Genomic DNA, 13737 nt, shown 5'->3' on the forward strand with positions numbered 1-13737 from the left:
GAGAGAGAGAGTGTGTGTGTGGCAGAGAGAGAGAGATAGAAGTGTAGAGAGAGAGAGAGTGTGTGTGTGTGTCAGAGAGAGAGAGAGATAGAAGTGTAGAGAGAGAGAGAGTGTGTGTGTGTGTGTGTGTGTGTGGCAGAGAGAGAGAGAAGGAGAGGGAGAGAGAGGGAGGGAAGGAGGGGGTTAACACTGGCTCCGAGAAACCCAGCCTGTACCCAGAGTTCCTCGGACAAACAGCTAGCTGGAGACTAGCAGGAAGTAGGAGCTAGGATTCAGCATGTAACTCTGGATACCTGATATCTCCTCTCACTTTACACAACTGTACCGGCACTGAGAAAGGTGGGAACGAGAGACGGAGTGAGGGAGGTGGGGGAGGGAGAGAGCAAGCACTGAGCCAAGGGCCCTGTGGAATTGTGCCTGCTCCCTATTGAGGAAGTAGAGATAAGGAACGAGAGAGGGAAAGAGAGAGGGAGGGAGAGTGTTGCTTGCTGCCAGTGGTAAGTGCTGCTTTGGGTCAGTGTGTCAGGGTGACAGAGGGAGACATCGAGAATCCCATTAAGGGGGGGGCCACAAGGTGAGTTTGACCAAGGGAGTATGCCAAGCACTGTGGCCTTGCTGTGTTAGAGAGCAGGGTGGGGATAGGCAGGTGACTAAGAGTGGGAGAGTGTCTGTGTGCGCGTGAGAAGGAAGGGGGGGGGGCGTCATCGAGTAACAGGCAGACTGGCAAAGGTAGACTGAGAGAGTGGGAGAGAGAGAGAGAGACAGAGGGAGTGAAGGAGAGAGAGGTAGACTGAGAGAGTGGGAGAGAGAGAGAGAGACAGAGGGAGTGAAGGAGAGACGGGTAGATTGAGAGAAAGAGTGGGATTGAGTAACAAACAGACAGTCAGAGGTAGACTTAGAGAGTGAGCGAGACGGAGACAGTGAAGGAGAGAGAGGTAGATAGAGAGAGAGAGCGAGACAGGGTTAGTGAAGGAGAGAGAGGTAGAGAGAGAGAGTGTGAAACTGAGTTAACAAATAGACAGTCAGAGGTAGAGAGACAGGGAGTAAAGGAGAGACAGGTAAAGAGCTGGAGGGAGATGGAAGAGAGACTCAAGGGAATGACAGAGAGAGAGAGGTAGAGTGAGAGAGAGAGGTGGCAGAGAGAAAGAGATAGAGTGAGACGCAAAGGATGAAAGAGAGAAAAGGAGAGAGTGATAGAAAGCAAAAGGGAGAGTGACAGAGGACGACAGAGGGACAACTAGGGCTGGAGAGAAGGCGGGTGACAGAGACAGAGAGAGAGGCAAAGAGAAAGAGATAGAGAGGGACGAGGTGGGGAGATGGAGAGAGAAATGGAGAAACAGACAGGCAGAGGGAGAAAGAGAAGGAGACAGAGAGAGACAGAGAGGAGAGAAATGTGAGAGAGGGAGAGATCGGTAGAAATAGGGAGGGAGACAGAACCAGCACAGAGAGACACACAGGAAGGTAAAAAGAGATAGGGAGGCAGAGATAGCTAGTGAGAGAGACAGAGAGAGAGAAAGAGCCAGATTGATAGAGATAGAAATAGATAGGGAGAGAGTGCGAGAGAGAGAGAGAGTGTGAGAGACAGAGAGAGAGTGTGAGAGACAGAGAGACTGAGAGACATAGAGAGATAGAGAGAGAAAGAGAGAGAATATGTGAGAGACAGAGAGAGACACAGAGAGAGAGAGTGAGAGACAGAGAGTGAGAGACAGGGAGAGAGAGACAGAGAGAGAGTGTGAGAGACAGAGAGAGAGACAGAGAGAGACTGAGAGAGAGTGTGAGAGTGTGAGAGACAGAGAGATAGAGAGAGACAGAGAGAGAGAGACAGAGAGAGAGAGTGAGAGACAGAGAGTGAGAGACAGAGAGAGAGAGACAGAAAGAGAGTGTGAGAGACAGAGAGAGAGAAAAAGCCAGATTGATAGAGAAAGAAATAGATAGGAAGAGAGTGCGAGAGAGAGAGAGTGTGAGAGACAGAGAGAGAGTGTGAGAGACAGAGAGAGACTGAGAGAGATAGAGAGAGAAAGAGAGAGAATATGTGAGAGACAGAGAGAGAGAGACAGAGAGAGAGAGTGTGAGAGACAGAGAGAGAGAGAGACAGAGAGAGTGAGACAGAGAGAGAGAGTGAGAGACAGAGAGTGAGAGACAGAGAGAGAGAGACAGAGAGAGAGTGTGGGAGACAGAGAGAGAGAGACAGAGAGTGTGAGAGACAGGGAGAGACAGAGAGAGACTGCGAGAGACTGTGAGAGTGTGAGAGACAGAGAGATAGAGAGAGAGAAAGAGACTGGGAGTGTGAGAGACAAAGAGGGACAGACAGAGAGTGTGAGAGACAGAGGGAAAGAGATAGAGAGAGACTGAGAGAGAGAGAGCATGAGAGACAGAGATAGACAGAGAGAGAGAGACAGAGAGAGAGAGAGAGAGAGACAGAGATAGACAGAGAGAGAGAGACTGAGAAAGAGAGAGAGAGAAAGACAGAGAGAGAGTGTGAGGGAAAGAGAGAGGGAGAGTGATGGAGGGATGATGAGCCAAATGCTGTAATCGATCCAAATGCAGGAGCAGTATCAGCGCAAGTTGGCTCTCCTGATGCAGTGCTAGAGCACGATGCAATCTGCATGGTGGTGAAAGGAGGGTAAGAGAGGAAACTCAAGGGAGGCAGCAGGCGAGCTACAACAAGAGGGTGTCAAGGATAATGACAGAGCACAGCTACATTAATTCACTGAGAATCTCAGCACTGCTGGGGGAAAGGGTAGGGAGTGCCACACTGTCGGAGGGTCAGTGCTGAGGGAGAGCAGCACTGTCGGAGGGTCAGTGCTGAGGGAGAGCCGCACTGTCGGAGGGTCAATGCAGAGGGAGCGCAGCACTGTCGGAGGGTCATTGCTGAGGGAGAGCTGCACTGTCGGAGGGTCAGTACTGAGGGAGAGCTGCACTGTCGGACGGTCAGTCCTGAGGGAGAGCCGCACTGTCGGAGGGTCAGTGCTGAGGTAGAGCCGCACTGTCGGAGGGTCAGTGCTGAGGGAGAGCCGCACTGTCGGAGGGTCAGTACTGAGGGAGAGCCGCACTGTCGGAGGGTCAGTGCTGAGGGAGAGCCGCACTGTCGGAGGGTCACTTCTGATGGAGCGTCCCACTGTCGGAGGGTCTGTACTGAGGGAGAGCCGCACTGTCGGAGAGTCAGTGCTGAGGGAGAGCCGCACTGTAAGAGGGTCAGTGCTGAGGGAGAGCCGCACTGTCAGAGGGTCAGTACTGAGGTAGAGCCGCACTCTTGGAGGGTCAGTGTGAGGGAGAGCCGCACTGTAGGAGGGTCAGTGCTGAGGGAGAGCCGCACTGTCGGAGGGTCAGTGCTGAGGGAGAGCCGCACTGTCGGAGGGTCAGTGCTGAGGGAGAGCCGCACTGTTGGAGGGTCAGTGCTGAGGGAGAGCCACACTGTAAGAGGGTCAGCGCTGAGGGAGAGCTTCACAGTTGGAGGGTGAGTGCTGAGGGAGAGCCTCACTGACGGAGGGTCAGTACTGAGGGAGAGCCGCACTGTCGGAGGGTCAGTGCTGAGGGAGAGCCGCACTGTCGGAGGGTCAGTACTGAGGGAGAGCCGCAATGTCGGAGGGTCTGTATTGAGTGAGCGCCGCCCTGTCGGAGGGTCAGTAACGAGGGAGAGCCGCACTGTCTGAGGGTCAGTAACGAGGGAGAGCCGCACTGTCGGAGGGTCAGTGCTGAGGGAGAGCCGCACTGTCGGAGGGTCTTTGCTGAGGGGGAACCTTGATTCTGATTATTGCTCTGCTTGTGTTCCCTCCCCTCCCCCGCTCTCCACAGGATGTCTCCCCCCATTCGGCTGCAGGAGCTGATCCGGATTATCCGGACAGCTCGGACACAGGCTGAGGAACGCGCCATCATCCAGAAGGAATGTGCGACAATGCGTTCGAACTTCCGGGAGAATGAGGGCTCATATCGGTGTCGGAACGTGGCAAAGCTACTCTACATGCACATGCTGGGCTACCCAGCTCACTTCGGCCAAGTGAGACATCACACTTCCGTCCCAGCGGTGACCCTCCCCAACTCCCAGCCCCTCACCCGGATCTCCGTGTCCCCCTGCGGCCCCCCTCCCACCCCCCGCCCTTTAAACAATCGCTGGCGTCAAGCACCCCATCCACAAACATTCACTCCCTCCCGCCCACCGACGCACAGTAGCAGCAGCGTGTGTACCATCTACAAGATGCACTGCAGCAACTCACCAAGGCTCCTTCGACAGCGCCGCCCAAACCCACGACCGCTACCATCTAGAAGGACAAGGGCAGCAGACACGTGGGGAACACCCACCACCTGGAAGTTCCCCCCTCCGAGTCCCTCACCATCCCGACTTGGAAATATATCGTCCGTTGCTTCACTGTCGCTGGGTCAAAATCCTGGAACTCCCCCTCTAACAGCGCCCTGGGTGTACCTACACCACAGGGGACAAAATCCTGGAACTCCCTCCCTAACAGCGCTGTGGGTGTACCTACACCACAGGGGACAAAATCCTGGAACTCCCTCCCTAACAGCACCGTGGGTGTACCTACACCACACAGGGGACAAAATCCTGGAACTCCCTCCCTAACAGCGCTGTGGGTGTACCTACACCACAGGGGACAAAATCCTGGAACTCGGTCCCTAACAGCGCTGTGGGTATACCTACACCACAGGGGACAAAATCCTGGAACTCGGTCCCTAACAGCACCGTGGGTGTACCTACACCACAGAGATAGCAGCGGTTCAACAAGGCAGCTCACAACCACCTTCTCAAGGGGCAAATAGGGATGGGCAATAAATGCTGGCCCACTTCCAGGACAGGTACAGCACGGGGTTAGATACAGAGTAAAGCTTCCTCTACTCCGTCCTCATCAAACACTCCCAGGACAGGTACAGCATGGGGTTAGATACAGAGGAAATCTCCCTCTACACTGTCCCCATCAAACACTCCCAGGACAGGTACAGCACGGGGTTAGATACAGAGTATAGCTCCCTCTACACTGACCCCATCAAACACTCCCAGGGACAGGTACAGCACAGGGTTAGATACAGAGTATAGCTCCCTCTACACTGTCCCCATCAAACACTCCCAGGACAGGTACAGCACGGGGTTAGATACAGAGTAAAATCCCCTCTACACTGTCCCCATCAAACACTCCCAGGGACAGGTACAGCACGGGGTTAGATACAGAGTAAATCTCCCTCTACACTGTCCCCATCAAACACTCCCAGGACAGGTACAGCACGGGGTTAGATACAGAGTAAAATCCCCTCTACACTGTCCCCATCAAACACTCCCAGGGACAGGTACAGCACGGGGTTAGATACAGAGTAAATCTCCCTCTACACTGTCCCCATCAAACACTCCCAGGACAGGTACAGCACGGTGTTAGATACAGAGTAAAATCCCCTCTACACTGTCCCCATCAAACACTCCCAGGGACAGGTACAGCACGGGGTTAGATACAGAGTAAATCTCCCTCTACACTGTCCCCATCAAACACTCCCAGGACAGGTACAGCACGGTGTTAGATACAGAGTAAATCTCCCTCTACACTGTCCCCATCAAACACTCCCAGGACAGGTACAGCACGGGGTTAGATACAGAGTAACGCTCCCTCTACACTGTCCCCATCAAACACTCCCAGGACAGGTACAGCACGGGGTTAGATACAGAGTAAAGCCCCCTCTACTCTGTCCCCATCAAACACTCCCAGGACAGGTACAGCATGGGGTTAGATAGAGAGTATAGCTCCCTCTACACTGACCCCATCAAACACTCCCAGGGACAGGTACAGCACGGGGTTAGATAGAGAGTAAAGCTCCCTCCACACGCTGTGAGTGTTTTTGTCTCAGGGATTTAAATTCCATCTGTATTCGACTTTGAGAAGTCACCGATTCTTCATCAAGTTCACCCAGGGGTGCCGAGGGATTTAGGAGTGGGGATTTGTGGCGGTCAGCGTCTCATGTTCCCTCGATACAGGCTCTGTGCCAGGTGACCGGTAGGTGGCTGAAGTTGCTTTTAGGAAGTGCGCGAGGACGAACTCAGTCATTGTTGTCGAAGTTCGGACGCTGCCAGGGAGCGTAGCTTGAGCCGGAACTAATTAAATTTCTCCCAAGTGCAGCCGGAAATGGAGCTGTTTGGGGGGAGGAGTAGGGGGGGGGTCGGTGGTGGGGGGCGGAGAGGAGGTCGCAGGCTTCCCCTCCATATTGGGACGCCCAGGTATCGGGGTAGGCGAGGGGTCTCGAGCGAGGCAGGCGGGGGTCAGAGGGTGGGGAGGGGTATCGTGTGGGGTCGGTGTGAGGTTGTCCGGCGCGGCGTGAGGAGGGCTGTTAATAAACGGCGGCGGTGGGTGGGGAGAGAGAGACTGGGGAAACCGCCCGGTGCCGAGGGACCTGGGCGGTCCTAGTCCACGAATCAGGGCCCCATCGGTAAGCGGACACGGCCGGTGCTCGGGGTGGGGTAAAGGGACTCCCGGCCTATAATGGGAGGGGCGGGGGGTTTGTGGATGGGGTACGAACGTGGGGAAGTCTCCCTCCGACTGTACAGGGCGCTGGTGAGGCTGGGCCAGGGGTAGACCGCTCGGTTTGACCTCCGTAAACTCATTCCCTGCCCTCGTCACCTCCCCTCCTCCCCTGCTTCACACACCTCCCCCACCCTCCCCTCCCCTCCCCTCCATCCCCTCCCCTCCCCCCTCCTCCCCTACTTCACACACCTCCGCAACCCTCCCCTCCCCCCTCCTCCCCTACTTCACACACCTCCCCCACCCTCCCCTCCCCTCCATCCCCTCCCTCCCCCCTCCTCGCCTACTTCACACACCTCCCCCACCCTCCCCTCCCCTCCCCTCCATCCCCTCCCCTCCCCCCTCCTCCCCTACTTCACACACCTCCGCAACCCTCCCCTCCCCCCTCCTCCCCTACTTCACACACCTCCCCCACCCTCCCCTCCCCTCCCCTCCATCCCCTCCCCTCCCCCCTCCTCCCCTACTTCACACACCTCCCCCACCCTCCCCTCCCCTCCCTCCCCTCCCTCCTTAACTTCACACACCTCCCCAACCCTACCCAACCCTCCCCCCTCCTCCCCACCCTCCCCTCCCTCCCCTCTCCTCCCCTCCCTCCCTCCCCCCTCTTCCCATACTTCACACACCTCCCCCACCCTCCCCTCCCAACACCCCTCCTCCCCTCTCCTCCCATCTCCTCCCCTCCCCTCCTCCCCTCCCAAAGCCTCTCCTCTCCTCCACTCCATTCTCCTCCCCTCAGCTCTTACTCCCTACCCTCCCCTTCCCTCCAATCGTTCCCTCCCCTCTCCTCCCCTACCCTCTCCTCCCCTCCAATCCCCTCCCCTCTCCTCCCCTCCCCTCCCCTCCCCCTCCCCCCTCCTCCCCTCCCCTCTCCTCCCCTCTCCTCCCCTCCCCTTCCCTCTCCCCTGTTCTGTTTCACATCCTCCAATCTGTGTGTATTGTGGGTTTTGTTTCACCCTCCTCCCCAACCCCCCACAACCCCTCCCCCCCACCCCGCTGCAGATGGAGTGCCTCAAGTTAATCTCCTCGCCCAAGTTCACGGACAAACGCGTTGGATACCTGGGTGCCATGTTCTTGCTCGACGAGCGACAGGATGCGCATCTCCTCATCACCAACTCCATTAAGAAGTAAGTGGGTCACCTCTTTGGAGCGGTCGTGGGCTCCTCGGACACTGGGGAGGGGCTGATCGCTGGAGGGAGTAATGGGAAGTATTCGAGAGTGGGGGTGCGGAACCCGGCTGGGCGATGTCTGCACTCCATGGACACTGGGGAGGGGCTGATCGCTGGAGGGAGTAATGGGAAGTATTCGAGAGTGGAGGTGCGGTACCCTTTTGTGCGATGTGGACACTCCTCGGACACTGGGGAGGGGCTGATCGCTGGGGGGGAGTAATGGGAAGTATTCGAGAGTGGGGGTGCGGAACCCGGCTGGGCGATGTCTGCACTCCATGGACACTGGGGAGGGGCTGATCGCTGGAGGGAGTAATGGGAAGTATTCGAGAGTGGGGGTGCGGAACCCGGCTGGGCGATGTCTGCACTCCATGGACACTGGGGAGGGGCTGATCGCTGGAGGGAGTAATGGGAAGTATTCGAGAGTGGAGGTGCGGTACCCTTTTGTGCGATGTGGACACTCCTCGGACACTGGGGAGGGGCTGATCGCTGGGGGGGAGTAATGGGAAGTATTCGAGAGTGGGGGTGCGGAACCCGGCTGGGCGATGTCGACACCCCACAGACACTGGGGAGGGGCTGATCACTGGGGGGAGTACGGGGAAGTATTCGAGAGTGGGGGAGTGGAACCCTGTTGGTCGATATTGACACTCATCGGACACTGGGGAGGGGCTGATCACTGGGGGGAGTAATGGGAAGTATTCGAGAGTGGAGGTGTGGTACCCTGTTGTGCGGTGTGGACACTCCTCGGACACTGGGGAGGGGCTGATTGCAGGGAGGGAGTAATGGGAAGTATTCGAGAGTGGGGGTATGGAACCCGGCTGGGCGATGTCGACAATCCATGGACACTGGGGAGGGGCTGATCACTTGGGGGAGTACGGGGAAGTATTCGAGAGTGGGGGAGCAGAACCCTGTTGGTCGATATCGACACTCATTGGACACTTGGGGAGGGGCTGATCGCTGGAGGGAGTAATGGGAAGTATTCGAGAGTGGGGGAGCGGAACCCTGTTGGTCGATATTGACACTCATCCAACAATGGGGAGGGGCTGATCACTGGGGGGAGTACGGGGAAGTATTCGAGAGTGGAGGGTGGGGGGTGGTGGTAAGACCAGAAACTTATTGTTTGAGCCAAGATAATCAAGGGTGAGGATAAGGTGTTGGGCAGGGTAAAGAGTCGGGCACGAAACACATGCCTTTCCAGAAGGAGCCGTTAGTCGTACAGCCCTCAAACTAGGCATTGCATAGGTCATCCACCCATCGAGCCTGTGCTAGCCCTTCAACAGAGATCTCTGCAACGCCCCACCCACCTTCCCCCATGCACGTCATCAATTGTTCCCCGCTGGGCTCCAAGGGCAATGACCCAAGCTCTCCCTCAGCACTGACCCTCCGACAGTGCGGCTCTCCCTCAGCACTGACCCTCCGACAGTGCGGCTCTCCCTCAGCACTGACCCTCCGACAGTGCGGCTCTCCCTCAGCACTGACCCTCCGACAGTGCGGCTCTCCCTCAGCACTGACCCTCTGACAGTGCCACTCTCCCTCAGTACTGACCCTCCGACAGTGCGGCTCTCCCTCAGTACTGGCTCTGGCTGTGTTTGCGGTAGATGAGCGAGATGGGTAGTGTTGGGGTAGAGGTAGATGGTTGGAGAATGGTGGAGTGGGGGGGGGGGGTGACGCTGATCTATGTGACCTGCTGCCTGTGAATATTGCCTGTCTCTCTGTCTCCCTGTCACACAGTGATCTGAACCACAACACTCCGTATGTCCAGGGCCTTGCGCTCTGCACACTGGGCTGTATGGGGTCCGCTGAGATGTGCCGGGATTTGGCCAGTGAAGTTGACCACATCCTCAAAACCACCAACTCCTACCTGAAGAAAAAGGTGCAGCAGCTGGAAAGAGAGAGAGAGAGCGCTCACTCTCTCTTCTCACTCTCTCTGTCTATTCCTTCTCCCACTCCCTCTCTCCACATTCCTTCTCTCAAAATCTCTGTGTCCATTCCTTCTCTCACTCTCCGTCTCTACGCATTCCTTCTCTCAATATCTCTCTCCGCATTCCTTCTCTCACTCTCTCACACCGCATTCCTTCTCTCACTCTCTCTCTCCGCATTCCTTCTCTCACTCTCTCACACCGCATTCCTTCTCTCACTCTCTCTCTCCGCATTCCATCTCTCACTCTCTCTCCTCACTCCCTCTCTCTATTCCTTCTCTCTCTCTCTCTCTCCATTCCTTCTCTCACTCTCTCTCTCCGCATTACTTCTCTCACTCTCTCTCTCCGCATTCCTTCTCTCACTCTCTCTCTCCGCATTCCTTCCCTCAATCTCTCTCTATGCATTCCTTCTCTCTCCATTCCTTCTCTCTCTCTCCATTCCTTCTCTCTCTCTCTCCGCATTCCTTCTCTCACTCTCTCTCTCCGCATTCCTCCTCTCAGTCTCTCTCTCCGCATTCATCCTCTCACTCTCTCTCCGCATTTCTTCTCTCACTCTCTCTCTCCGCATTCCTTCTCTCCTTCTCTCTCTCAGCATTCCTTCACTCACTCTCTCTCTCCGCATTCTTTCTCTCACTCACTCTCTCGGTATTCCGTTTCTAACTCTTTCTCCGCATTCCTTCTCTCTCTCTCTACATTCCTTCTCTCTCTCTCTCTCTCTCCATTCCTAATCTCTCTCTTTCTCTCTCTCTCCATTCCTTCACTCACTCTCTCTCTCCGCATTCCTTCTCTCACTCTCTCTCCCTCCGCATTCCTCCTCTCACTCTCTCTCTCTATTCCTTCTCTCATTCTCTCTCTCTGCATTCCTTCTCTCTGTCTCTCCACATTCCTGCTCTCACTCTCTCTCACCGCATTCCATCTCTCACTCTCTCTTTCTCCGCATTCCTTCTCTCTCTCTCTACATTCCTTCTCTCTCTCTCTCTCTCTCCATTCCTAATCTCTCTCTTTCTCTCTCTCTCCATTCCTTCACTCACTCTCTCTCTCCGCATTCCTTCTCTCACTCTCTCTCCCTCCGCATTCCTCCTCTCACTCTCTCTCTCTATTCCTTCTCTCATTCTCTCTCTCTGCATTCCTTCTCTCTGTCTCTCCACATTCCTGCTCTCACTCTCTCTCACCGCATTCCATCTCTCACTCTCTCTCTCTCCGCATTCCTTCTCTCACTCTCTCTCTCCGCATTCCTTCACTCACTCTCTCACTCCGCATTCCTTCTCTCACTCTCTCTCTCCGCATTCCATCTCTCACTCTCTCTCCTCACTCCCTCTCTCTATTCCTTCTCTCTCTCTCTCTCTCCATTCCTTCTCTCTCTCCATTCCTAATCTCACTCTGTCTCCGCATTCCTTCTCTCACTCTCTCTCTCCGCATTACTTCTCTCACTCTCTCTCCGCCTTCCTCCTCTCACACTCTCTCTCCGAATTCATCCTCTCACTCTCTCTCTCCGCATTCCTTCTCTCACTCTCTCTCTCCGAATTCCTTCTCTCCTTCTCTCTCTCAGCATTCCTTCACTCACTCTCTCTCTCCGCATTCCTTCTCTCACTCTCTCTCTCTGCATTCCTTCTCTCCTTCTCTCTCTCAGCATTCCTTCACTCACTCTCTCTCTCTGCATTCCTTCTCTCACTCTCTCTCTCCGCATTCCGTTTCTCACTCTCTCTCTCCGCATTCCTTCTATCTCTCTCTACATTCCTTCTCTCTCTCTCTCTCTCCATTCCTAATCTCTCCCTTTCTCTCTCTCTCCATTCCTTCTCTCACTCTCTCTCTCTATCCATTCCTTCACTCACTCTCTCTCTCCGCATTCCTTCTCTCACTCTCTCTCCCTCCACATTCCTCCTCTCAATCTCTCTCTCTATTCATTCTCTCATTCTCTCTCTCCGCATTCCTTCTCTCTGTCTCTCCGCATTCCTTCTCTCACTCTCTCTCTCCGCAATCCGTCTCTCACTCTCTCTCTCTCCGCATTCCTTCTCTCACTCTCTTTCTCCTCATTCCTTCTCTCACTCTCTCTCCGCATTCCTTTCTCTCTCTCTCTCTCTCTCATTTCCTTCTCTCATCCTCTCTCTCTCTCCATTCCTTCTCTCACCCTCTCTCTCCGCATTCCTCCTCTCACTCTCTCTCCGCATAACCTTCTCTCACTCTCTCTCTCCGCATTCCTTCTCTCACTCTCTCTCTCTCCGCATTCCTTCTCTCACTCTCTCTCTCCGCATTTCTTCTCTCTTTCTATCTTTCCGCATTCCTTCTCTCTCTCTCTCCAATCCTTTCTCTCTCTCACTCACTCCGCATTCCTTCTCTCACTCTCTCTCTCCGCATTCCTTTCTCTCTCTCTTTCTCCTTTCCTTCTCTCACTCCCTCTCTCTCTCTCCATTCCTTCTCTCACTCTCTCTCCGCATTCCTTCTCTCGCTCTCTCTCTCTCCGCATTCCTTCTCACACTTTCTCTCTCCATTACTTCTCTCACACTCACTCTCTCCATTCCTTCCCTCACTCTCTCTCTCCATTCCTTCTCTCACTCTCCCTCTCCGAATTCCTTCTCTCTCTCTCTCCATTCCTTTCCCTCTCACTCTCTCCGCATTCCTTCTCTCACTCTCTCTCTCCGCATTCCTTTCTCTCTCTCTCTCTCTCCTTTCCTTCTCTCACCCTCTCTCTCTCTCTCCATTACTTCTCTCACTCTCACTTTCTCCATTCCTTTTCTCTACCTCTCTCTCCGCATTCCTTCACTCACTCTCTCTGCGCATAACATTCTCTCACTCTCTCTCTCTGCATTCCTTCTCTCACTCTCTCTCTCCGCATTCCTTCTCTCTCTCTCTCCATTTCTTTCTCTCTCTCACTCTCTCCACATTCTTTCTCTCACTCTCTCCCTCCGCATTCCTTGCTCTCTCTCTTTCTCCTTTCCTTTTCTCACTCTCTCTCTCTCTCCATTCCTTCTCTCTCTCTCTCTCTCTCCATTCCTTCTCTCACTCTCTCTCTCCGCATTCCTTCTCTCACTCTCTCTCCGCATTCATTCTCTCACTCTCATTCTCCACATTCCTTCTCTCACTCTCTCTCCGCATTCCTTCCCACACTCTCTCTCTCCGCATTCCTTCTCTCACTCTCTCTCTCTTCATTCCTTCTCTCACTCTCTCTCTCTCTCCATTCCTTCACTCACTCTCTCTCTCCGCATTCCTTCGCTCTCTCTCTCCATTCCTTTCTCTCTCTCACACTCTCCGCATTCCTTTCTCTCTCTCTTTCTCCTTTCCTTCTCTCACTCTCTCTCTCTCTCCATTCCTCCTCTCACTCTCTCTCTCTGTATTCCTTCTCTCACTCTCTCTCTCCGCATTCCTTCTCTCAGTCTCTCTCTCCGCATTCCTTCTCTCACTCTCTCTCTCTGCATTCCTAATCACACTCTCTCTCTCCGCATTTCTTCTCTCACTCTCTCTCTCTCCATTCCTTCTCTCACTCTCTCTCTCCGCATTCCTTTTCTCACTGTCTCTCTCCTCATTCCTTCTCTCACTCTCTCTCTCCATTCCTTCTCTCACTCTCTCTCTCCGCATTCCTTTTCTCACTGTCTCTCTCTCCATTCCTTCTCTCACTCTATTTCTCCGCATTCCTTCTCTCACTCTCTCTCTCCATTCCTTTCTCACTCTCACTCTCTCCATTCCTTCTCTTACTCTCTCTCTCTCTCCATTCCTTCTCTCACTCACTGTCTCCATTCTATCTCTCACTCTCGCTCTCTACATTCCTTCTCTCACTCTCTCTCTCCATTCCTTCTCTCACTCACTGTCTCCATTCTATCTCTCACTCTCGCTCTCTACATTCCTTCTCTCCCTCTCTCTCTCCGCATTCCTTCTCTCACTCTCTCTCTCCATTCCTTCTCTCACTCTCTCTCCGCATTCCTTGTCTCTCTCTCTCCATTCCTTTCTCTCTCTCACTCTCTCCAATTTCCTTCTCTCACTCTCTCTCTCCGCATTCCTTTCTCTCTCTCTCTCTTTCTCCTTTCCTTTTCTCACCATCTCTCTCTCCATTCCTTCTCTCACTCTCTCTCTCTCCATTCCTTCTCTCACTCTCTCTCTCCGCATTACTTCTCTCTTTCTCTCTCCGCCTACCCTTCTCTAACTCTCTCT

General features: G+C 54.4%; 1 protein-coding gene across 3 annotated transcripts in view; it reads left to right on the top strand.

Annotated features, from left to right (window-relative positions):
* The first annotated feature begins 155 nt into the window (after positions 1-155).
* The window catches only part of LOC121270487 (AP-1 complex subunit gamma-1-like), a 180740-nt gene continuing 167158 nt past the window's right edge, over positions 156-13737 (top strand). Inside the window, exons 1-4 of one of the 3 annotated variants that reach the window (XM_041175809.1) lie at positions 156-339; positions 3796-3997; positions 7512-7636; positions 9407-9548. In XM_041175809.1, coding sequence (XP_041031743.1) covers positions 3797-3997; positions 7512-7636; positions 9407-9548 — 468 coding nt within the window. In that variant the 5' untranslated portion in view covers positions 156-339; position 3796. Of the gene's footprint in view, positions 340-478; positions 498-550; positions 575-3795; positions 3998-7511; positions 7637-9406; positions 9549-13737 lie in introns of those variants that run through there. The other 2 variants (XM_041175811.1, XM_041175810.1) reach the window with 2 other exon arrangements.

Source organism: Carcharodon carcharias, chromosome 27 (genome assembly GCF_017639515.1).
Source record: "Carcharodon carcharias isolate sCarCar2 chromosome 27, sCarCar2.pri, whole genome shotgun sequence".
NCBI lineage: Eukaryota > Metazoa > Chordata > Chondrichthyes > Lamniformes > Lamnidae > Carcharodon > Carcharodon carcharias.